Below are 27,066 nucleotides of genomic sequence, written 5' to 3'. Positions count from 1 at the left end.
GAATGTGTGCAATCACTAACATCCTTTTGTCCAATCTGTACTTTAAACACAATAAGCACAACATCCGTCTGTTGTGGACCATAACATTAACACAATTCATTTGTTTTCACAGAATATGAAGTCAACTAACTCATTTTTTAAAAATGCTTACATTTTCTTTACATACAAGCTTACCCAATACCCAAACTATGGATTTTTAATTTGGTTTCATTAACAAATGATTGCACACAACATGCCAGATATAAAAACCTAATGTTCAAATCCTTCAACACAGTATAATCTCTCTGCTTCTGCAACAACAGCGGCTCAAAATCTGTATTGAAACAGCTGATGTCATCAATCTAAAATACAGAGTGCGATTAACATTAGAGCCACAAAAGCTTTGGATGTACAAAGCAAGACTCACTTTCCACTCACCCAGCTCCATATTCCAACATCAACTCGTTCAAAACCTCATGTTTTTCTTGTATTTTCACCAACTAGCTGATTCATCTGTCTGATATGTTCATATTATTTTAGGTCCAGTGTTTGGACCTAAGATTATATGAACATATCAGACAGATGAAGTATACAATGTGTAACCTTCATCATACAGTATACTAATAGTGTTATTTCTCCTTGATGATAGAGAACACATTTTTCTTTGATCTCATTTTCAGCTTGTCTGCCATGATGCAGTATCTGAAGGAAAAGGGCAGCTACTGACCTCAAAAGAGAAACTGTCATCTCTGGCAGCTTGAAGTCCCAGGGCAGCAGAAGCTGTGAATAAGGGCACATCAAATAAATTAAACATATAAAAATGCTATTTTTTTTACGGTTTTGGTTTATGAATCTAGAGCTTGGGGCTAAACATTCATATGTATCTGTTAGTACTCTTGGTGCCTATACAGTTGATTTCACCATTCTTGTTGGACAGCTCAACTGATTAGGCAGGAGGTCTCACTGTATAGGTTGAGAGCTGTCAGGAATATACAGCTGCTCAGGAGACTGTGCAACCTCTTTGCTATAGAAAATGTTTCTGCCTCTTCTGCCAGCGTTTGCAAGACGGATAGTCTGCCATTGCTAAAGAAGACTACTTTTGCCCTTTGTGTCTAAAAAAGATGCATTCTGACTTTAGGGCAGCAGTTTGAGTACAACTGTGGGGGAAGCAGTCAGACAGCTTTGGCAGGGATTCTTTAATCATTTTTAAATGAGACCCCTGAATATGTTCCAATCCACCTCAAGTGCTACAGTCGGAAACTTTGTGACCTGCTTTAAACTCGTGTCATTATCTCCAGCGTACTAAACTGCAGTTAGTTTGACTATCTAAAGTAACAGAACTTTATAAATGGTGTCATCTCTTAATAATCTGTAACTATAAGAGAAAACTAAAAACCCATGACTTCTAAGAAATAACTTAGGTAACATTACTCTACTTTGAAATTGACATTGTTACCTAAAATGTTTTCAAAAATACAGAAAATAAAGTGAGAGAACTTACTTTTGGTCATCCATGGAGGAGGGAAAGTGTCATGGTAACTTGATTGAGTGAAAACCTGGGGACAAGACTAAAATGTGTTATGTTAAGTATCACATTAATAATTTTTTTATTTTTTTATGTCTAAATTGGAAATAAGGTCACACAATGGTCTGTGATTCACTATGGTGAAGTATAGTGTTAGAGTGGGGACGGGCTAAAATCCGATTTTTCCGTGTTCTATGTTGTTTTTATTAATGTCTTATGATGGATCATCAAATTTCCTGTGTACGGAAAAGACACCAATTAGGACGAATTGCCCATATATTTATATGTTCTTATTTTTGTGTTTTTTTATTCCTTTTAATACTCGCATCCCAGCTAGATGTATGTGAACTATGTTTACTTGAGTGTAATACATTGCTTGAATGCACAAATCTAACCATAATGTGATATCCTCCTTAACCTTTTCTGTCTGTGACACACTTGTTCTTCAGAATGTTCTATATATACTGAAATATTATACACATAAGAAAAACACTAACATACCAAACACTGTTCTTGAATTAAGTACCCATTAATTTACTCGAGCCTCAGGAGAAGAATAAATAAGAAAATTAGGAGTTTAATGGTGCATTAGTGAGGAGCCAGTGGAACAGGCCCTGGGCTGGGTTTAGAATACGCAACTATTATGAAAACCAACCTGTCACACACTTGAAAGAGCAGATCAATTGGCATTATACATTGTAATGCAATATTTCCTGAAGGAGGAGACTGCATGCTTCAGCTTGTTTATGACCGGATGATACAAATTAACCACAAACATGAAGGGATGAGCTTAACCCATTGGTTGGGACAGTTAATTAAAGAAGAACATTTTAATTTAGTTTAACAAGTAGCACTGTTGTGCATCTTGTTGTCATGTTATGTAGGGTCTAAAGTTTAGAACAACAATGGACCCACATATTAGATATTGCAGATGATTATACAACAATTACATGTATTTTCTACTTGAGGTGAAATAATATTTTGCAGTGTTTTCAATTAGTGGCTGCTGGGTTAATATATCTGATTACAGATGTATTTCTAAGCAGGTTCATTTGAACATTTGTGCATGCGACTATTATCCTCACTTCAATTATCATATTAATGTTAACAACTTTGTATTCCCACATCCCACACACCTTATTATATTGGTTTGACTAATGCTGCCACTGCAGCAGCTTTACCCCAGATGTATACATCTAATCAAAGCCTTCTGTTGTGAAAACGAAAGCAAAACTTAATTTGCTTCAACCTCTCTTCTCTTTCTTATTCACTAACTCTCTCACAATTGCAAAGCTGAGTAAAGACATGTTTGGTGGGCCAGTGAATGCCAGCACATCTATGATTGTACCATATGAATGTTTTTATTAGTGCTGGGGGGAAAAATCGATTCATGTAAGAATTGAGATTCTTATCTCGTAAGATTCAGAATCGATTCACAACTTCCAAAATTCGATTTTTAAAAAAGAACCTGGATATTGCTACTGCTAGTGAGTAATCATATACACAAAGTCAAAGTTGTGTTATTTCGTGTACAATTTATTTTTGAAATTGGCAAGTTTCGGAAAAAAAAACCTAGCTAGACTAAGCCTACCAATTTTATTTATGTTTACGGACTATATTTATACTACCTGTTCAATTATTCAACGGCGCTGTACTCAATTCATTTGCCATCATTATTGTATTACACTGTACATTTCAAGCAATAATCTTGTTTTCAGCATTAATATCATTATTAATATTATAACACTGGAGTATATATGTCACAACGCTTGATTTGTGTTTCCTGTTTTATTTTGAAATGTTCTCTTCCCCTTGTGTCATGTCTTGTATTACTTCCTGCCCTTGTGTTTTTGCCTTTCTCCCCCAGGTGTGTCTCGTTACCTTCATTAGTTTCCTCCTGTGTGTTTGCCTGTCTCTCCCAGCTGTGTCTCGTTCCCTCATTTAGTGTCTGTGTATATATCCCTGTCTGTCTCAGTGGTCTTTGTCGGTTTGTCATCCTCGTTGCACCCATGTTGCCTTGTGTTACTCGTGCCGCCGTGTGCTTCCCTCGTGTATCATCGTACCTCTTCGTGATATCTCTTGTCAACCCTGGTTAGTGTTTTTTTACTTTAATTGTTGCCTTGTTTTTGTATTTGATTAGCTTTTTAGAATAAAGCTCTTTTTCTGTTAAACCTCATCTGGCATCTGCATTTGGGTCCACCTTTTCACTTACTCGTAACAGTACGAACTGCCAGAAATGGACCCAGCATTGCTTGAAGATGAGGATTTTTCTGGTCTGTAAGTCGAGTTAAAATGTCTTATGTGTGAATGTAAGGAAGCCACCTCTAGAAAGGACCATCAGGTCCTTCTTCGACGGGCCCGCGGGGGAGGTGACTGAAAAGCCTTGGTTGAGGAGTATTCTGCCTGAGGAAATCAGGGATTTCCTCAACCTAACAGATCGGTCTGCCTTCCAGTCAGCTCACCAGTTCACTGTTCCTGCTCCAGCACCTGACCCATTCCTGGGTACTCGCCTGGCCCGGGGAGGATCTCTGTGTGCGCAAAAGGCTTCCAGGTCTCTGAGGACGATTTTTGGCCGTGCTAGCCACCATCATTCCGGTTCACAGTTCCTACTCCGCGACTACTCCGTCGGATTCCAGCCCGCCCTCCCGAGCGACTACTCCGTCGGATTCCAGCCCGCCCTCCTGAGCGACTACTTCGTCGGATTCCAGCCCGCCCTCCTGAGCGGCTTCCAGCCCGGCCTCTTTGCCTGCCTCCAGCTCGGCCTTTCCGCCGGCCTACTGAGCCATATTTGCCCCTGATGTATTGTAGTGCAATTTCCACATTTTTACTTTGACTAAAATGGAGCAATCCCCCCCCTGGATAAATGTAGTATTTCTGATTCTGTAACATGCAACATTTTTTTGCTTGTATTACTAGAATGTCTTCTTGAAGAATTGAGAAATACTCAAATCTTTTTGGTGTCATGGGAGTGACATGAAAAAGTAAAAGAACCGGGAAATTTGTCAGGACAGCATTATAAACTGCTGAGCGGTTTCTAATGACCCCGCTCTTACAATTCAGCATACAGAACATAAACAATAGTGGTTGGCAGGATTCAAACTTACAGACCCTTTTACATTTAATTTATAAATACATTTATTGGTGTTGCTTAGCTCAGGGTCTAAATACTTCTACCATTGGATCTACAGTATATAATGGCAATATCTTATATTACATCTTTTGTGAAACTGTCTTCATTAGCGTTGCCTTAAAGCTGCCTCAACATGATAACACATTTGCAGTTCGCTCACTGCGAGGGTGGGCGCAGAGCATAGTGCAGATGGCAGAGGCAATGTACGTCATGAAAAAGTCTCTACTTCACATACAGCTGTTATCTCATTGGTTGCCCTTTGAAAAGGTCAGCAGCAACCAAGGTCAAAGTTGAAATAATTTGTACTTTCCAGCTGTGCGCCACACTAAGGGTAGCGCTTCCACTAGTTGGGCGGCACCACTAGGAAAAAAATGGCACAGCCATCGCGCACATCGGTTTTACCGCTGATCATGTGAAGGCAGCTTAAGTGAGAACAAATTTATGTTCTGGAATGACACATGTTGGCTTGTATGGAAAAAATAAAATGAGACTGCACGTATAAGGTAAACAAATAGATATGTCCAGATGATATGCAGCTTCAGTTGAAGCTCTAATATCAAGAGAAGATCTGCTTTACAACCTCACGTTGTTGGCTTAGCTGTACAGTCTTCAGGGTATGACAGTTTGATATTCCTACCCCACACATAATAGTGGTCTGCTCTCAAGAGGGGTGAGAGGGATTAGTGAGCTGTCTTTGTGACACTGGTGTAATAAAGAAGTCATACATTTTTTTTAAATCTATTGCTACAAGCTATAATTTTGGTTTGCTTTCCCTCACTATCGTTTATTTATCTGATTATTGGACATTTTTCAATCTATTGATCAATCCATTACATCACCCATTGCTATCTTTTACTTGCTACTGATTGGCCCAAAGGGGATGTCATCACTCTGGAGTCCAAATGTTTACTGTTGGTTTGTACTTTGTGATAAGAATTGATCATGTGATGATAACAATCTGACTTCATTTGGCTAATCAGCAAGCTCATGAATGCTAATGATTAGAGAAATTAATTAAAAATTACAATCCTCTTGTTTGTCTTGCGCTGGAATCTGTTCAGGATAAGATTCCAATCACATGTTTTACTAATATAGTATTATTAGCTCTCCATAAGCTAACACAAAAGTATAATGATTGGATCTATTAAATGACATTACTAATACATGTCATTAAATGTACTTTGAATGTTTGAGTAAGATATACATATTGATTAAAGTCATTAGATACAAGATGCCCCTCTATATTATTGCTGTAACTGTGACTTAGGTATCAAAAATACATTAACAATATTTTTATTTTAACGGTTATTATAAAGTGTAAACTGAAAACAAGGACTGATCACATCATCTTGAATGTAATAAATAACATATTCTGACTATTACAGTGGTCTTTTAATAAAAAAAGTACAGAAAACCAATTTGTTTTCAGCATATCTATCACTATCCCACATTTTCTCTACGCCATCTTTTAAGGGTTAAATACATAAAATACAATTTTATAAATAGTCCATAAGGTATAGTTTCAATATAAGTACAAATAGTATACCAAATATGATATTAAGTACTGTCATTATCACCCAAATTAAGTTGTAAGGCAGTCGGAGCACTGATTTATCTAAAGCCATATAATTTTAACATTTATTTTATTAAGTTAATGACATCATTTACTGTATGTACTAGTATGTAGGGTACATTATAAATTGTCTTGTATACTCAGCATTCTAAGATCATGGTTATGCATGTCAGTACGTGCCTGCAGCGATGTTACAGCGTTAAAGAGGTTAAAAGAGGAATACTTGCAATTTCCTTGTAAATGCTGAACTAATTCTAGTTTTACACTGATGCCATGTGCAGCTATTTCCATGTTGGGAAAGCATTTTGATTGCATCATCACCATGAATCTACATTTCCATAAATACGGTTGTAAAACATGACAGCCATGTAAAAATAGGTAGAAAAAGATGGAATCAAACCCTCAAAGATTTTTATTTGTTCCTAATTCGGATGATGAATGGAAACAGTCATAAATTAATCATAATTCAATTTGACAATGTAGTCAATTGAAATAAACAAATTACAGGATAAAAAAAGGTATCATCATTTTGATAAATAATGACATTACAGATAGTTATTGATTTAATTATGGAGGGGAAAAGAAAATATACGGAACTTCAGTTTTGTATCTTAAAGTATGAGCCTTTAAAACTGTTTTATCTCTATCAATCCTCTCGTGGCACAGGGTGAAAGCAAGAATCAGACAATACAGAAAAACAACAATAGTTTATTTTAACCATATTTTGTGTATGAACTACAAACTCTGGTCTCTATAATCGATCTCCATATCTTTTAAAGGTCATGAAAGAATGCTTACATGAAAATCAATCTCTTAATCATTTACAGCATTTTTCTCTTCTTCACTTTTAGAACAGGTTGTTGGCACATGTAAAATCAAAATGTTAAAAAAATGTGTTTTTGTTTTTATTCTCAAAATGTATTTTTATATAAATCTACCACTAGAACAGCATTCCCTCTCAGAAACCCAAAAAAAAAATGTGAAAAAAAAAGAAAATTGACCAAAAATATTTAGATATCTTACATACATGAGACAGCTCGACTAAAATGCAACAAATTTAGCATTTAAATTTTCAGACAATTTACCTCCAACTAAAGGCAAAAAGGGAGGATGGTAACACTCTCTGAGTAAACTGAGTAGAATAGTGATCCACATCCCACCACTAGGAACTCAAACACAGACTAAATGACACACACCCATGTCATTCTATGGTTTACAAATGTGCCAAACTCCACAGAAGTGCAATTACGGGATAAATAGTGTCAGGGGGTAATAAAAAAAAGCTTGATACGGGGAAATCAATTATCTCATTCCGTTCGGACTAAAATTATCTGGGGATCTCGTGTTAAGAATCTACCCCCCACGTCTATGTTGTGTGCAGCACATTCAAAGTGATTAAATCAATTTTCTCAACATATATCCAGAATTATCTTGATTATCAAATGACCTTGAAACATTCAGTGGGTCTCCATACTGAGTGGACACAATAACCTCCTGAATATGCGCCCCAAATGGTGTCAAAGCTCCCAATAATAATTTCCACTACAGCCTCCATAATTCTTAACCTGGAAGAGGAAGAAAGATTAAACAAAATAAAATGATGCTCTTTCACACGGGACTGGAATTATCAAATGACCTGAGGTGAAATATGAAAGGTAATTTGAGTTTTTACTTAACAGATAACAGATTATTAACATATATAATCTATGCAAATGTTGTATTACACAGTAGGACCCCAGCTAATATCAATCTATAGGCAATAGGGTTTTGTATTATTATCTTGTTGTCAAATTTAATTTTCTTTTCATATCCTAGTCATGAGATACTGTGACTACTTTATCTCATTTATTCTCCCTACTTGAAAAATGCTGACACATTAAGATATGGGAAGTATTTGTCTTTTCGGTCGAAAATATGTCTTTTTGAGTAGAAAGCACTCAATTCATGTAGGCTTTAAAGGGTGGCTGTAAAAGGTTTATAAATAAATTGAATTTTGTTTTTTTTGTCTTTATTCCCCAATGTGGATAGGGAACTGCTGTCAAAATCATATTTGGCTGTACTATGCTTTGTTTAAGGAAATTGAGATTAATGTTGTAACATGCATGGACCTACAAACCTTATAGCTCGTAAACTTGACAGTGTTGTGTTTTATCTAAATGGTGAAATGTGAAATTTGAGCATACAGATGGACAGCAGAGGTGTTGATTATGCAGCAGGGCTAATTTGATAATTTTCAGTGGATGTGTTGATACTTTATTTTTGCTTTGTAAACCACCGTTGCTACCATTGGAGTCCACTATAACCACCAATAATCCAAACCTACACCTTCACAGCATACTGTGAATTTTGGGTGGAGTAACACTTCCAGCTTTAAGTTTTGTGGAGCGCATGATGACTCCACAGAAAGAACACGCCACTATCTGTAGCAGATATGAGCCATTCTCCTCTCTGTATTTCCTTACTGTGACACCTTGATATAATGTAACACAAAATTGAATTAAGCATAACAATGACCAAACCTTTTTATACATAAAATTGTTAAAAACTGCTCTTATTTCCTAAATATAAAGCTGGAGCATCTTCCTAAGTGTTGGATCAGACAAATGTCTGGCTAACCTCTGCATTTTCTGGTGCCTGCCGCCATTTTTCACGGTGGGGACTTTGAAATGGTTTCCAGGGCATGGGCGTCTGCAGAACTGTGTTTATCCAAAGCCCATGGCACATCATTTAAAATGGAAATTGTGTTGTTGCAAAGGGAGAGGCAGGTGCAACCCAAACATCTGGTTGATGCCCGATCCCACACATTCACCCCTAAAGCATAAGCCCCACTGTTCAGGGCCAATTCCTGTGGTTGGCAGGGGCAGGGTGTGAATCTGGGGCTGCCAGACACTGCCCATGTGGAAATGTGGCACACAGATGAGAGGCAATGTGCTCAGACAGCTGTATAAAAGGGTTTAAGCTCTTTCTCCAGCTCATCACACTGCTTCTGACAGCTCTCAGTCCTGCAGTATTGCAGACGAGGTAAAGGGTCCCAACATGAAAAAAGGTGGCTTTAAAGCAATCATCTGTATATGCCACATTACAGAGCACAGTAAGGTAAAGGTGAGGTCATGATAAATTGGGAACAGGAAGTGGACATTTGCCAGAATTTAAGATCATCTACATTCTTCACAAGACTTACCGAATTTTTTCAATCACAATTATGTAGAATCTAAAGTACCAATTATTGCTGCTCCTGTATCATGACCCTGCAATTAATGGAATGTACTTTATATTATTCAGAAATTGTCCCAGACAACTGGAGTCAAAACAAATTGAGATTAGGGATAACATTTTGCATATATATTAGGAACACAAAGACAAATGTGAATTTTTTCAGAGTTAATCAATAGAATTTAATTTAACTAAAATGCACTTCTAATAGTGATCCTCGACTTTTACAACAGCAGAACACAGGACATATTCCCTTTTATTGAAAAAACTCTATTGATGTCAGAGCAGAGAATGCCTAATATGTATGTGACCAATATAATCAAACAGTTAATTATGATCAATTTTTATCACTGAGAGTTCTTTCACTCACTGTAAAATTAAGTCTTCAATTAATCTCAGTTACAGATGGTCACAAAGATTTCATCACTTAATCCACAGCTGGAGAAAATCACTAATGTGCCCTATGTTCCTTTAATACATGGGGACATGAGGTTACTATCTCATCTGATCCAAAGACTGCAGTTTACCAAAAACAATAATTTACTTAAGGAGTTTTTTCTTCAGCAGATGTTTTCAAACAGAGTTTGAAAGAATATTAGTAAACCAATCCCGTAAAATGAGAGGAAGGAGAAAAGAAAAACATGAATTAAGTGCTGAAAAAATAATTGCAGAATACAGTTTTTTTCTTGATTTAACCACAATAGTTTTTTCTTAAATAAATAACTTCTGTTTTGTAAAGACACTTTTTGAAACAGTAGACATACCCTAATTCCCAAAGTCATTGAATAGACATCACCAGCCACTGATTTGTCAAACACACGAGTCTGTTCCTCCATGTTTGAGCCACAGTTCTCAAAACCAATTGTCAGTAATGTCCTGTCAGTAATGTCTTTATGTAATTCCAACAGTTTTATAATGTCTCATTTTGAAAAAAAAAAGTATTAGATTTGGGTCTCTTGTACATTGTCTTTTGAGCTGGCCCGGATTAACAAAGGTTCGTGCGCTGAGCTGTGTATGGAGTTGATAGTGGAGGCATGGTTGTATGCAGTCTTATAGGTGTTATAGTGGTTGAGGTGCTCGTGCTCAAGAGGCGGCAGGGTCAGGTGGCCCTCCATGCCCGGGCCTCCTGTTACACAGTCCTCGTCCACATTGATGATCTCAATGGTGCGCGTGGGTGCGTGGTGGTTCTGCTGGTGGTGCTGTTTGCGCATCTTGTAGAAGATGATCAGCATGACCGCTGCCATGAGTGTGATTGCAACAAAGCAGCCAATGATGATCTTGGTCGTCTTCATTACCTCATCCAAACCGTTCAGCGAGTCCTCCCCACCCAGCTCTGTGACAGGGATTGTGTAAGTCTTTTCTGTGGCTTGGGTGGAGAGTGGGATCCTGACTGTGGTGGTGGTTGTAGAGGTGGGTGAAACAGACTCCCATGTACCAGCTGACGGGGTTGGGCCCACTTTCTGTTGCACAGCGGTGGTGAAGCCTTCATTATGTGGCGTTTCTATGGTCTCCACTGTCACTGTGGTGAAGTAGCTGAAGCTGCTGTTCTCTGTAGAGGACACATTGAGCGTGGCAGATGCCGTTGTGTTACCTGCAGAATTACTGACCATACATGTGTATGTGCCCGTGTCTTGCATGGTAACATTGGTGAAGTTTAGAGTGCCGTCATTCAGCACGGAGATTCTGATCTTGTAAGCACCGTGTGTCATGATAGAACCATTGGGTGTAATCCAGCTTACCGATGTCAAGGAGCTAGCTCTGCATTTCAACTCTGCAGCACTTCCCTCTGTCACATTTAGGTCTGTGGGAGGCTCCACAATAACAGGAGCATAACAGTGAAAGTAGTTCTGGTCCAGCTCGCCTATGTATCGTCCCTTATGGTGGGTTGGTGAGCTGCAGCGGGCACAGCAGCTGGTGTTTGCTGGTACCATCTCCTTGAGCCACCAGCTTAGCCATAGGATGTCACAGTTACAATTCCATGGGTTGTGGTGCAAGTGCACCCTCTCCAGGTGATGTAAAGGAGTGAAGAGATCATGGGGCAAGAGGGTAAGATTGTTATGGGCCAGATTGAGCTCCACTAGTGACTGTAGGTCATCAAAAGAGTTCCTTTCTATGATCTGGATCTGGGCATGCATCATCCATAGCTTCTGCAAATGGATGAGCCCTTTAAAAGAGCCTGGTCGGATGACAGCTAGCTGGTTCCCCGACATCTCCAGTTCATCCAGCTTCACCAGGGGAATAAGGTTGGGAATTTCCTTCAGATTGCACATTCCCAGATTTAAGTAGCGCAGATTGCTCAGCCCTTCAAAGGCCCCCTCAGATATGTAGGAGAGCCGTTTGAGCTCCCCAAGGTCCAACCGCCGTAAAGAGGGCACTCTGTTGAAAGCATAGGAAGGAATGCTCTCTATGGGGTTATTCCTCAGCCAAAGCTCCTTTAGTTTCGACAGGTACTCAAATGCCCCATTTGGGATAGTAGTGAGGCGGTTATCAAAAAGCTCCAAGGTATTGAGGCTGGCCAGTCCATTGAAGGCTCCCAGCTCAATTTTGCGTATGTGGTTTTTGCTCAGCTGCAGGATCTCCAGATGTCTTAGATGCTTGAAGCTGTCCACCTTTATGACCTGAATGAGATTTTCTTGCAGATTCAGGTAGCGTGTGTTGGTAGAGATGCCATCAGGTACTTCCCGCAGGCCTCGCCGGGTGCAGATGACTTTGCTGAACTGGTTACTACAGGAGCATGCAGAGGGGCATGTCTGAGCACGTACTAGCCCTGCCACCACCAGCAGCTGGAGGGCCAGAAGCAGCACAAACAAAGGGTCGGACAAGGCCCGGTTCCACCTAGGACCTCGCATCGTCTGCTGCTGCTGATAGGAGGTCATCTTGTTTAACATTCATAATTCATTGACTGGTCTTTCACTCTTTGGAATGAGGATTTGGGCTCACTGGAATGAAACGAGAAACAGAAGAGAGGGGAGAATCATTAGATAATTAAAACGATGAAAACATAGCAGAGGAGAAATAAGAAGTAATAAGTCAAGTTTTAAGGTTTTCACCTAAAGATATTCTTCAGGTTTGTGTATCTGCTGCAGCCACTAATCATTACATATACATACATCCACACACACAAACTTGCAACCTTGATGGAGTGCCTTGTATCCATCTCTGTTTCTGGGCGCACTGTCCTCCCTGCACTCTCAATCTCAGTCACATAAAATAAAATCACAATGAAGCTGCCAACTTCTGTGCTGTATCTCTGCAGGAGGAAGGGAGGGAAGAAAAGCAGCTATGACTGCTGTGTTGTGTGAGTCATATTTGGGACTCGAGAGACATAAATAATAAGGAAGCCTCGCCACCCACCAGTCCTTCAATCGAGTCGAGATATCTGGAAACGTCTGATTACAACTCACAGTTCCTCAAGGCACGTATGTGACTGGAATGTCAAACAAGCAAGCCAAAATGGTACCGGGGAATTTGTTTGCGTAACTCTTTATGTATTACACCAGAGGAAACCGTACAAACAACGTATTCTTTGATTAAGATTTACTGTGTGCAAGACAGATGACGCAATGGCAGCTATAGAGTGCGACTGAGTGATACATGTTTATTTAATTGATACAGTGTATGTCATCTTCCTGTTTTCTACTGGGTAATACCAGTATTCCTCAAAGTTTTTCATGTTTTTTTAGTGCACAGCGATTAATGTTTTAAAAAGGTGCCATTCATACAGTATAAAGGACAAGCAGAAACACGAGACAGAAAAGAAACCCTGGAACTTGTGGAAGAGAAGCTGGAAATAAAAACTTTCACAGGGAAAGCGAAAACTTAACATAAAAAACTGGTATTTAAACTGTGAGTTTTAAAAGTGATTTGAATACATACAATGCATTATATATAGCAGGGGTGGGGAACCTTTTTCCTATCAAGGGCCATTTTGTTTTTACAACATCCTTCGAGGGCCATACTAGTTATTGAACTCATAACCTCTGCACATTGTTTTTAAGACACAGCCCATTCATTTCACTTTTCTTTTATGCTGTGCAAAAAAGCAACTTTTTTATCCATGTATCTGGATATGGCAGTGATAATTGCACAGCAGTGGAAGAATAGTCTGTTCTTGGTGTGGTGGTCTACCTCTCTATCTGTCCATGTTTGTATGTTATGCTCTGGAGAGAGCTGCTTGTTGGGCCAAACTCCACCAAAGAGCGTTAACTTTATCCAAACGCACTCGTCCTCTCAGCTCGTGCAGTTTGGCATGTTTCCTGCTGTAATGACGCTCGAGATTATTTCTCCTGGAAAGTGCGACATTCCGTATCCAGCTTTCTCTGTTTTACACCCGCCACGCTGCGTTCACTGACGTCAATGACAGTCTCGTTTAAAATTGAAGTTTTTTGACATGACGTGACCACGTTTTGCTCGTGTTGTGTTCAAGGACCCTGACCATGCCCAGGATAAACAGTCAGTCGCCCATTTAAAATATTTCCGTCTAGTTTTTTTTGCTAGTGTATTTTTTGCTAGTGTATTTTTTTGCGTGCGTTTTACGGATTACCTCGAGGGCCGGATCAAATGGTCCCGCATACGGCCCGGAGGCCGGAGGTTCCCCACCCCTGATATATAGCATGACTGTGATACAAGAATTGAATTCATAAAGACTTTATCAGTCATACAGCATATCATTACTAAATTAACACCATACCATAAACTATATCTAAATTATTGGGATGGTGCCAGCAGATGCGTCTTTTAGCTGAGAGACATGTAGAGATAGCCAAGAATAATTAGTTTCTAGAACAAATTTAAAGAGGGGTTCAAGTATTAAATATGAAAATGTTGCCCTCCTATAGATCCATAAAGAAACAGCTTGTCACACCAATAACATGCAACTCACATCAGCTTCAGTGTGCAGGTATGACACTCCTGTGTGACTTCATAAATACTACACTACACTTCACTACATTTTTACCAATTTATTGTTAGAGATTATAGCTTTAGCGATCACAAACTAATACATATACAGTAATTACAGTTAGTGCTGAGATAGTTATGACTGTAGATCATAACTATTTGTGTCGTGCAATGACAGTCTCAACAACGTTTTGCTTGTATATAGCTGTCAGAATGCATTGTCACAGAAAGCTGCATTTTACCCCTCTCTAAGTGAATGACAGGGAAACACTCTGGGCAGGTAGGAAGAGAGTCACAGAGCTAGCACAGATAAAGAGAAACATTTATAGAGTCTCTAATCTACCTGACCTGAATGTTTTTGAATGTGGGAGGAAACTGGAGCACATTCAGAAAACATGAAGATGAAGATGAACATGAAGAAAAAAATCTGAACTTCACACAGAAAGTGCTAGAGTTACAACCTGAGGTGAAATGACAATGATAAACACTGTGGTACGTGCTGTTGAGCTACAAATAGCTACAGTACATCAGTCAGACTGTCACACAAATAAGTTTGTATCTAGAAACAGAGTAATCATATAAGCTCAAAGAGACAAGGGTTCTCTTGGGATGTGTGATGAATAAAGTGAAACAGCTGTCGTATCTAAATAAGGTAATCAAAAATAAACTGGTGTTATTTGTTGTCACTGACACTATGAGTTTAGAAGACAAATTAACAAAATTAGAAAATAGTGTATGACATTTTGAAAAGAATAATTGTTGCTGAAAATACACCCAGAATAATGTATTTGTTCAGCGTTGCACTTTTAAATACCGCAAATGAAGACATGCTTGAACATAAGACATCTTAAAGGTGAATTGGAAACACGAAGAGACTGTTACAATGCGGGCACACACACAGACACACACACACACACACACACACCAGTGTTACAGCATTAGCATGACAGAACAGGAGAAATCAAATACATGAAGCTGTTGTGGGATTACAGTATTTTCAACACACAGCCTCATATGCAACAGAAAGCTCTTCACTTAAGAATGAGCATGCTATAACTGTAACTACTGATTAATTGCTTGATTACTGACTCCATTAATTCTTCAATTACACAATTTAAATTCCAAGCAGCAAAGTCCTGAGGGTGGCAAATAATGTGTTTCTACGCAGGGGTCCAGGCAAATGTGACAGGGATCACACACAAGGCTGAAAATCACATTCCTTTATGGCGGCTTTAATTGTTAGGAATTTAAACCTTGCACTAAACAATTGACTATGGTACAATCAAGGGAACGATATGAGGTTTATGCTTGCACATTCTACTGACAGTCTCAGAAGTGAATTATGATACAAGTGAACACACACTCACTTATTATTATAAGTACAATGCTTTTTCAAAGTGAAATTTCATCAATAATATGACCATCTACAATATGTGATGCACAGTTTGAATATGTGAATAACTATCCTACGGATAAGGAATCTTTTAATCTTATTCCACTATTTACTCATCCTCCTTTTCAAGAGATCAAACCTTGAAAAGAGATAAACAATGATTTAGGAATCCAAATTATGGCAACAGAAAAGAAAAGATGAAGTTGATTTACAAAGCAAAACAATACGTCCTCACACTGTCAATGAAAGCGACAAAAATGGATTTACGTAGTGCAGTGAAGACATTAGATGAAAAGAGATAAGGAAAATGAGATTAAGACAAGAATGCATTTTCAAACTTTTGTCCTGACAGATTATGAACAGTCAGCTGCCTCTTTGTCTGGCAGAGTGTAGTCAAGCATGACCCAGATTAGGAAGACTGCAGAATTGAAAAGCAAGATTTGCAACATTTCTGAAATCATTTCTGGTTTATGAAACGGAAACAATTCACACTGAAGCCAACCAAAGAAAGAAACTGACTTCATGCAGCTGTTTAGCAGCAGATATGACAAAATAAACAATTGTGCACGTCACATCAAAAGATTACATGATTTAAATTCATATGATCCACAGTCTTTTAGTTGCAGCTAACATACATAATACAATATAGATGCCACATTTGTAATTGATTATACGGTAACATGGATTACCTTCAAATCAGCGACCACTGACGGTGTTGTAGCTGAACTGAAAGTGAAAAGTTCCCAAAAAATTACACTGACTTGTAACTAGTCACTAGGTTGTCGAATTCAAAAAATGTAATGCTGGCAAACCGCTTCCTGAGAACATCAATATATGTTGTATTTAACAGGGGATTATACATGTGTGTCATCAGCATATAGATCAATATGAATAGTATGAATGTATGCAAGAGATAATTCATGTTGCTAAATACGAGCATGTAAATGAAGACAAAGCGACCAATCCTGTCCACATTACGTTCCAATAACTAAAACTAACTAAACTGCAATTACGTTTTGAGGTACATTTATTATTAATAACATTGTCAATGTAACAAACAAAAAAAGTTTTTTTAAATGCGACAAAACAACCTTTAGAAAAATAATCATGGCTTGGCTTGAAATAAAAAAAGTTTGTTACATTATTTAAATGATGGATGTACATTTAAATAAATCCACATTGCCTTTTGGTTTCAGACAGGACACAAACAGCCGTATACTTGAGGACATTTCTGTGTTTAGTCATCAACCAGCCATCCACCCAGACTTCCTCCGTGTGTGGAATGATTAGAAACCTATTTCTGATATGTCAAAATCAAAATTAATCTGAGAGAAGTTAGGTTTCACTTGAAGCTTTGTTGTGTGGAAACGCTAATTTTGGGAGACCAGGCTGCATCAATTCATAGTTTTAAAATGATTTAACTGTGTCCTATAAACTCACTTATAATGGAGTGTAAGGTAAAATCATTCTGGTAAATGATATAGTGGTACACAAGCAGCAGTTTATAATAATTGTATTGCAAGAATAGTGAGGGCAGATGGTTCATCTGTTTGATGTGGTTTAAAAGGTGCCTAACAAAAGATTAACTAGTTTATCATTTATAATCACTAATCTTGTGCGTCGCTGTTGACAACACAGAGCATTTTTTTTAAACATAGTAAGCATTTTCAAATGTGCCTGTGTATAGAATCACACATGTAACATTACTCCTTACATCAGGGTGTAAATACAGCAACCAGCTCTTTCTCCTTTCCCCACAAACCCTCCCTGAGGATCAGACCACTTAAAGGTAAATAGAAACAATACTCATCTCTTTGCATGACACAATTAATCAATATGCATGCTGCATAAATACAATGGCTGTATTGGTGATATTGCTCAGATCTCCTCTTCCAGATGATGTACACACTGAGTACAATGACCTCTTTTTCCAGTCTTAACACCACCTGTATCTAACATCATATAACAGATACAAATAGATTTTGATTATACCCTGAGCAAGAACAATATCACTTGTGATATTTTGTAACTCCTCTGAGAAATATGTCAAATGTCAATATGTTGAATTTAGATAATGAATAAACAATATATAGTGTCACTATTCACCGGAACAATGATTTTGAAGCTGAAGCTATTTCACAAAGTTTATTTGTATAAAATTAGCTGGTTTTCATCGGAAGAAGCTGTGAGTTAATCACCTAAAGCACTGACCCTAATAGCCTACCCTCATTTCACAAGTAGCGGACATCTTTTGAGCTAGTCATGTGTGTCCCTACACTATTTATATTCTAAATGTATTTTGAGTCCCATGTTTCATCATACCATTCTTTAATTTAGTGTGGCTGAATGCAGAGCTAGTATTCTGTAGCTGTTCTCACCAGCGCACATACTGTGCTGCACAGCAGTTTCCACTGGTTCCTCCTACCAGTCCTTTTTATGAGTACAGTAATTCTGGAGTCTGTATCGTATTTTTGCATTATAAATCAGCCTGAAAAGGCTGAATTAATTATTTAGCCGGGCTACAGGAAATTCTAGTGGGGCTAAAGCCCCCTAAAATAGGTCTGTTGACGCCACTACTTGGAAAAAAAGCACTGAGTGATTTTCTTCTGCTCTCTTTCCGTGGTCAACAAACATTTCCTATCTTTAGTCTTTACAGGCACATTCATGGCTTCATGTGAAAGGTGAGGAAAGTGAAAAGGGGCTCGACCTAAGGCTTTCTACACACACTTAATGCTCGAGTGCGCACTGATCATGAACTTTTTAGTGAGGAGTGACAGACAGAATATTTGGCTTTTACACTGCATGGCACGGAGGGGGAGACTGATGAGAGACTGGAGAGTGAGAGATGTGTGACAGAGGAAGATTGGCATGTATGCTATATAGAGAGAGATAGAGAGACAGACAGAGAGAGACATAGACAGAGACAGAGACAGAGAGAGAGAGAGAGAGAGAGAGAGAGAGAGAGAGAGAGAGAGAGAGAGACACAGAGACAGAGACAGAGAGACAGAGAGACAGACATAGGGAGAGAGAGGGATTAATGAGATATAAATCAAATCAGGTCACTTCTTGATAATGCCAGCAATCTTGCAACAGCTCCAAATATAAACCAGAATCCTTTATGGATTCCAGTGTGGGAGGGATACCCACCACAAGCCTCTTTTCCTTCTCTCCAGCCTCACAGCATAAACATGGAGAACATACCATGCCTAGTGCAATGAATAGATTGGATGAAGGTAGTTATCATATAAGAATATTTTTGTGATGCAGTCATACTTTGCTTTGTCAAGGTTTGTCACTGTTTATCTTAAGCAGTGTATTAGGATTTCACTGGGGTGAAAACAGGACACAGCATCATTCCCTTGAGCCAGTGTCAGGGACTGCTGTGTAACTGCTGAGACAGTTGTGTTAATATTTTGAAGCTGAAAACAACGCGTCACCCAGCATGACTCAACTGCCTTAGCTTCTATGTTTGTAATTAGATATATTTTCATTAATTTATTGTTTTGTCTTCAGCAAGTCACATTTTCTCCGTCTTCTAATCTAATTGTAATATCATCACAATTATGCATAAATGTCACTGACTGTTTGTCTTCACTTACTGCTAAAATGGTACGGAATATTACTTCTTCAAGCTCACTAAAAGAGACTTGTATTTCTCTTTAATTGTCTGTCTGTATTTAAAATATTCCATCGCCTATCCATGACTTATTGGTCTTACATTTATTTATATGTCTCTCTGATACATCATTATAAGTTAATGTAAAGCCGTGCAACATACTGACCAGTTGTACTAAAGTAATTTATTCAACATTTCTTCTAGCCGCACTCTCCCGACATATTTAATGATTTATTTAGGTGTATTTCAGTAATTAACCTCTTACAGTGTGGCCAGAGTTTTATTGTGCCATGTGTTGTGTACATTTCATCATGCTGGATGTGTTTTTTTTTTTTTTTGGAAAGCTTACAATCTCATCTATTTAGATTTTGAGATGAAAATCACAACAGCAGGTACAATTAGCTCCTCCAACTAGCAATGTACACTCAACATCAAAATCATAACTTTGAGCCCACGTACCTATGATGCCTCATAAATATCCTCTTTTCAGCAATATTAAAAAAAAAAAAACACTCCTACGCCATTGCAAAATGTCCACACGTTCTTTTCCGGTAAAAAGATATCCACCGTGAACATCGTCACATCGATAATACACAGTGGAAAGCAACAGGAATAACACGCTAACACGAGTCCTTTTCAAAAAAAGCATACGTTAAGCTATTTTCACAGACACACAAACCATTAATAATTAACTAAGTGTTTCATTTGCAGATAACCTTTTGATCCCATTCACACAGCACCAACCACCTACACACATAAACACATCAGCAAACTTGCTTAGCAAGCTGTATATTATCTGTAGGTGATTGCTGAATAATTAACCACTATTGCAACATATATTATTATATTTTGGTCAGCTTTGAGCCTGGTTTCCAACACATCAAAGCATAAAGTTGCACTATGTTGGTTGATAGATTTGTGAGAGTCAAAAAAATGTCATATTTATACTATACTTATTATACTTATACTATTTCCATATTATTTTAATTTGTTTTGAGTAAGTTCAATATTCATTTCTCTTGGGATTTTTCCCGGGAATGTTGCGTCGCCACGGACACCCAGTTTGTGATACTGCAAATGCAAGGACTGTTATCAGTGGGCCGTAGGCTCAATCACCATTGTGTTGGATTATTCGGCGATAGATAGTGACTTAACAGACATTTATTTGAATTTAAATATTCAAAGTATATTACTGTAAGATACAGATCAATGCACTGATACTGAGCCACCATTAAATAAAGTGTTAAGGATTGTTGAGAAAAAAAACTGAATATAGTCTTACTGTAGCTCTTTATCGTTGTCTATTGTTTTAACCAGCCAAGTGAAACAGACAAGCCATGTACTTTGAATTGGTGCTAACTAGCCAAGTGAGACAAACTGACAGCTGCTCCCCTTCCCACTGCCTGACATGCTTCCACACACAGCTTGTCTGTCTCATCCATAACAAGATGATGAAATGAATTTGATTCATCTAACAAACACTGATTTAACCAGCAATCCATGCATGAAAATTGATGAGGAAGTTACTGTAAAAATGAAGCAAACTCTTTTTAGAAGCCTACCTCTTTTGGGTGATTCTAATTATCTCCACACTAATCAACAATTCTAATCCCATGTGTGTACATTTTCTCCAGTTTCTTGATGAACTCCTTTGTCCAGCAATAGCATAAAGCCCAGTCCATGCACGATTTTAATGTACCTCAGAGGTCCTGTATTTCCTGTTATTTGCTTCCTCTCAATTTGCAGTTTGAGTTTGGTGTGACCATGGAAGATGCAGAAAAGGTTTTTACCAGCTCATTAACATCAACATACACTCCTAATTGGAAACGTATACAATGAAAGCCAAAAAAAAGGGAAGAGAGCCATTAGCAGAGGAAGAAGCACGCTCATCTAATGAGCTGCTGTAACGTCAGCTACAAGTAAGCATTCTGTCTCAGCTACTCTGTGTGTAAGTGATTTCCTCACAGTCCCTTTCTTACTGTAAAATCATAATGAACTGGCATTCAGAAAAAGCCTTCAGAAAAGGTTTTAGATCAGAATGTAACAATAGGACTTAAATGAAAAAGGCATACTTTTTAGGATTTAGATACATTTTTGGCAATCTTGCCTTTATTTTCCTGTCTTTATTACAATGCACATATGGTACACAGTGAATGTAGGGGAAATAAGGATGTGTAACGTGCAATATTGGTCTCTAGTCAGAACTGAACCGGGAAAGTTGCGGTTACGTTGCATGCTTCAACCACATGGCTATTGGATGCATTCAAAAAGTCTGACTTTTAATTATCACTGTATTCACACAATGAGCTCATTTTGTGTAGACTGATGTGTTTATCCAACTGTTTATTGAACTGTGTTAATTTAAAAACCTTAAATTAACTTATTTGGTTCTCAAGGGCTGAACACACAAATCCATAAATCATTTGGAGAGAAAATGAGAGTATGGATCCATTTGGCTATTACTCAGTAACACATAATGTTTTGCATACTTCTGAACCTGAAAACACTTCTGCAAGAGACAAGGCACAAATAAGGCAGAATTAGTTTCCTTCAAATTAATATATGCTGAATGGACCTTTATTTTGTATTTGTACCCTAACAAAAGGAAAACCTCTCTTGCCAGCATTGACAGTCGGGAAAGGAAAACTAGAGTTGAAAGTTGCAAGCAGCTGGAAAACCAAACATAAGGAATGGGAACCATTAACTAAATTTAAGTTCCCTTTCAGACATGCTTTAAGACAGGGGTAGCCAACGCGGGCACTTGGCAGAGACTACGCGAGTCACCCGCAGGGCATGTTCTTAAAATAGCACTGGTCACCATGGAGCTCTGTCTAAAATTTGTATTAAATTGTAAAAAAAAAAAAAAATCAATAACACTTGAATTATTCTTTATTTTAAAATGACAATATTGAATATAGAATTTAAAAATCAAAAATGTTTTATGTATATATGAACTGTCAGAGTTCAATTCCATGCGCAAGCTAAATCTCCATTTCCCTAGACAAGCTAGCGGGAGCAGCTACAATTTTTTTTACGCTAAACATGGCAGAAAAGCGAAAGAAAACAAACTATTTTCACAATGATTGGGAGGAAGAATTATGTTTTACAACAGTGAAAGAAAAGTGTGTATGCCTCATTTGCAGGGCGATGGCAAAGCGGCACATTGTGGAGAGACACTTGGGTACGTGTCACAAAAGCTACCATGCTAACTAACTAACTAACTACCCACCTGGCAGCGCACTGCAGGCAGAACAAGCCATGAGTTAAAGGCAGCTTTGGACAGCAGCAGTCTCTTTTCACGAGGCCGGTGAAAAAGTCACAAAAAGCATCGGAAGCTTCATTTAGAGCTGCACAATTCTTTTTAATAAAGTACAAGAAAGCCTTTTCAGACGGAGATGTCTTGAAAGGTGCAATGATGTTATTGAAAACACTGTTCAAAGACGAGAATAAAGGTTCCGATGTCATCTCCACTCTCTCCAATGTTACAAAGTTAGTGTTTGTACAAACAGGATATGATTTGAAGATGTGACAGTTAATGATTTCCTTATTTTTGATAAGTGATACTTTGTACTAAAATATGACTGGTGTGATTTTGAACAAAATGCTACAAATGTGCTCATTCATACAAAACTGTCAATAAAGATATTTACAGAAATATCAGAGATGTGATAACTCTGACTTTCAAATGTTGAAATAGATTGAGAACATAAATAAATAATGTTGCATGTTTAAATATATATGCGTTTCCTACCATGGTAAATCATTGTTAATAATCATTGTGAGGAATAATTAACATTAACATGTGATGAGACAGTCTCTTCACATATATGAATATTTATTATAATTATTAATGATAATATTATCATTAAAGGTGAACCGTGCAACTATGTTATTCAGGAAGTTTATATCAAACAAGTAGCCCTTCGTATTATTCAGTATCCTTGAAGTAGCTCTCAGTATTAAAAAGGTTGCTGATCCCTGCTTTAAGACATATACAAATAAATAATTGAAATAATTTGTGTTAATTCAAGTTCAATTACCTTGTTAAAAAATCTTAAAATATTCTCCTTCTAAATTCTACAATTTAAGAATATGTAAGTATAGTTCCTTTCAACAGTTTAACTACTATACACAATGTGTCTCATATCGGAAAAGTCCATTCTCAGTGTATGTGCACTGTAGGTTTCAAGTTTTCACATTAAATTTCTGTAAGTTGCAAACTTGGTTAGTTTAGGTTGTTAGTGACAACTTTTTGGCACCTCATAAGTAAAGGGTTACCTGTCAGTTTCTGCCTCCACAAGTTCCCCCAGTGCTTATTTATGCAACCATCTCAATGTTTACAATGACGCATCTTTCTCTATTTGTTTTAGTTGGTGATGCTTTACTCGTGCCAGTATCTGCAAGAGATAGAGGTGTGTGACCAGAGCATGATAAAGACGGTGTATCATTACTTCAGGACCTGACACTTGCTATTCAGCCGCGGCCCAGTTCTACACAGAGCAATTGAACTTCGCCTCAGTCAGAGGATGACTCGAGAGCAGTGCATTTTCCTGATAAATGAGCTGCTGTAATTTCAATTGACCTCTTCGGACGGAAGTGCCTGACAAGGAGCTTGTTTCGGGCTGCTTGAAGACACATGCAAGGATACTTTGGCAGTGGGGTGTGGTTATGGCACAGCCTGCTGTCTCAGCTGGACATCAGACAGCTGGACAGAATCAGGTAATCAGTCAAGGAGCTGCTGCGGCATCCGGCCACTCGGGGGATTGATCCATTGACCAGTCATACCCGGGCACCCGCTGATTGCCCTACAGAAGATGACCACTGAGGACAAGCCGGAGGCATATCTCAAAAATATCTCAAGGGCAAAGCGGCAGGTGTGTGGGTGGCTGAAGGAGGAGTGGGCTGTGTGGTTGCAGCCCCTTCTCTCCGGGGGAGCACAGCTGTTTGAACACAGCCTGCCAGCATCTACGACCAGTTTGGGAAGGCCATTGTTGACCAGCTGAACAGCACGCCTAAGGGACACCACCACCGGTTCAGAGGCCTCCCCTTTCAGGACACTGGCCGCCCTTTCAAGGACGTTGTCCGCCTTTTTCGAGGACGTTGGCAGCTCCTTCTCCTATGCGCTGCATCTCCTCGATGTGGCAAGACGCTGGCTCTAGCTGGGGAACACCTTCGCCAAGGACGTTACCCAGCGGAGCCGGAAGGAGGAACCCCGTACACCAACTGTCCCAGTAGGAAAGCCCATCCCTGCCCCAAGGAGAATGTTCCCTGCGGCGGCTGCGGCTACTTCTCCCACACCACACGCACTTACCCCCAGCCACGTACACAGCACACCTCATACGCCACAGTCTCTATCTTTGATTAACCCTCCCCCTTTTTCTGTCTCCCCAGGGCCCGTCTGCCTGTCTGGTCGTCCAGCACCACGGGGTCTCCTCAGATGCCAGGGCAGGTTTGGTGGCGGTGTAGGCAGCCTGGCCACTTTCGACAAGAATGTCTTCATATAGAGGTCAAACAGTTGCTCAGGGTTGCGGGGCACTGGTTGTAATCAAACCATGATCCACCAGCGTTTGGTTCGACCTGGGGATTTGCTAGAAGCATCGTGGATGAGGGTAAGGTGTGTACATGCTATATATGCGATATTCACGAGTATAGCAATTTCTTTAAGGAGGAAAAACTATAGACTTGGGGCTGGACTTAGTACTCAACTTACACACCCCCTAATTTTGGTAACAAATTGGCCAGGTTTGCTAGGCTAGCGGGGGAAGCTATCACTCACGCATCACTCACTCACCCACACTTTACTGTGATTATGGACAGGTTGTACCGTGTGAGCCATGACACATAGAGAGGAGAGGCACACTGCCAAAATACTGTTAGAAAATGATTTTCATGATGTTTTTGCATCCTATAGCGAATGTCAGTCAATTGACCCCAAAAAACGCCTTTCAGCCCCCTTCCATTATTTGAGATACCATTTAAAAGAATTGGCATGGACCTCATCGGGCCATTAGATCGGAGTGCACGGGGATATCGCTTTGAGTTGTTCCTGATGGATTAAGCAACACGATATCCCCAGGCAGTGCTGCATCGTGATATCTCGGCGTGTGGGAGTGTGGTGCAGGTTTCATATTATCTCCCAAGTCGGGATCCTGAAGGAGATCTTGACTGTCCAAGGCATTCTTTATGCACGTTAGGCAAACTGTACGAACTGAGCGTCCACTAAATTTGGACTAGTGTCTACCATCTACAGACAGATGGGCTAGTAGAGTGGTTTAATAAAACTCTGGAGAACAAGATTCGTAAATTTGTTCACAAAGATAGGGATAAATGGTTAGATCCTTTGCTGTTTGCAGTGCGGATGGTGCACCAGGCGGAGGCCTGGTGCACCATCCCTTTCTCCCTTTAAGCTGTTATTCTGCAGGAAGCCATAGAGTGTTTTGGACCTGGTTATGGAAAACTGTGAGAAGGGTCCAAGCACAAGAAAAAATTTAATTGAATACGTTCTGAAACTGAAATCATAACTCCATTCACTTGGGCAGTTATAACGTGAGAATTTGCTTCAGGCCCAGGAACGTCAGCAGCGCCTGTAAAACAAAGGATCGCAAGACAATTTGTACTGGAAGTTCTTTTATTCTCTCATACATCACCATATTGAAACCGAGCTTCAGGCCATGCTGGAGATGGGGGTAATAGAGGAGTCCAACTGTAGTAACTAGTCGTGCTAGTACGCAAGTCCGAGGGGTCAATACGGTTCTGTGTGGACTATCGCAGGGTTAATAAGGTGTCCAAATTCGATGCTTATCCGATGCCCTAGGTCGAAAAACTCCTGAATTGACAAGTCACGGCTCGTTTTTATAAAACACTGGATTTAACCAAGGGCTACTGGCAGATTCTCCTGTCTCCAGAGTCAAACTAAATGCCCTTCTGCACTTACCAATTTGTGACTCTTCCGTTAGGGTTGTTTGGGTTATCGGTTGTCCAAGGCCTGGACCGTAATCTACGTCCCCACTCTGCATATGCAGCAAGTGGGGGCAATGCTTAAATCTCTGATGAGGGCGGGGCTCACAGCCAACTCGAAGAAGTGTGCAGTTGGGCGGAGGGAGTTACAGTATCTTAGGTACCAGTTGGGCAGCCCAAGACAAAAATCCTGGATTCCGCCCTTAGTCGGGCGGTGAGAGTGGCAGTGGGGTGAATGTGGCAGTGGGGTGTAGTTATGCCGCCGGCTGCTGGTGGAGAGATGTGAGTCTCAGCTGGAGATCAGACAGCTGGATAGAATCAGGTAACCAGTCAAATCATATAAGCATGGTGTAACCTGGTACTGGTCTTTCACAGTAGGCTAGGTCCTAGAGGAGGGATGTGTGTGCAACAGAGCGGCCTCAGGACATTGAGGAAGAAGCTATTTTAAGTATATTGTTTTGTTGTTGCCGGGAAAGGCTACAACTGATAATTAAACTGTTTTGTCTACACCAAATCTCCTCTTCTTTTATCATTTTTATCTGAGTGCAAGCAGGACTCTCACAGATACATACACATGTGCATCTCCATGAGATGGTATACACATACACACACACACCAAAGAACGTATATTAATATATAATATTAATATATAAGTTAAAATATGCAAATACAAATGTTCACACGCATACAGTATAGTATCTACAGAACTATCAATACAGTATAGTTAATATCTTAAAGGAGTCGTTAAGGGGATGGGGATGAACTGTGATTTACGATAAAA

The 27,066-nt window shown here is 39.2% G+C and overlaps 1 protein-coding gene across 3 annotated transcripts in view; it reads right to left on the bottom strand.

Moving 5' to 3' along the window:
• Positions 1-6,895: 6,895 nt before the first annotated feature.
• The window catches only part of lrrc4ca (leucine rich repeat containing 4C, genome duplicate a), a 67,317-nt gene continuing 47,146 nt past the window's right edge, over positions 6,896-27,066 (bottom strand). For all 3 annotated transcript variants that reach the window (XM_029434417.1, XM_029434418.1, XM_029434419.1), the window contains one exon: positions 6,896-12,359. In XM_029434417.1, the coding sequence (XP_029290277.1) occupies positions 10,362-12,308 (1,947 nt within the window). In that variant the 5' untranslated portion in view covers positions 12,309-12,359 and the 3' untranslated portion in view covers positions 6,896-10,361. The remainder of the gene's footprint in view (positions 12,360-27,066) is intronic.

This window comes from Cottoperca gobio, chromosome 6, assembly GCF_900634415.1.
Source record: "Cottoperca gobio chromosome 6, fCotGob3.1, whole genome shotgun sequence".
NCBI classification, from domain to species: Eukaryota; Metazoa; Chordata; class Actinopteri; order Perciformes; family Bovichtidae; genus Cottoperca; species Cottoperca gobio.
The sequence above is the reverse complement of the archived record's forward strand: the minus strand, read 5'-3'. Positions and strand labels throughout refer to the sequence as shown.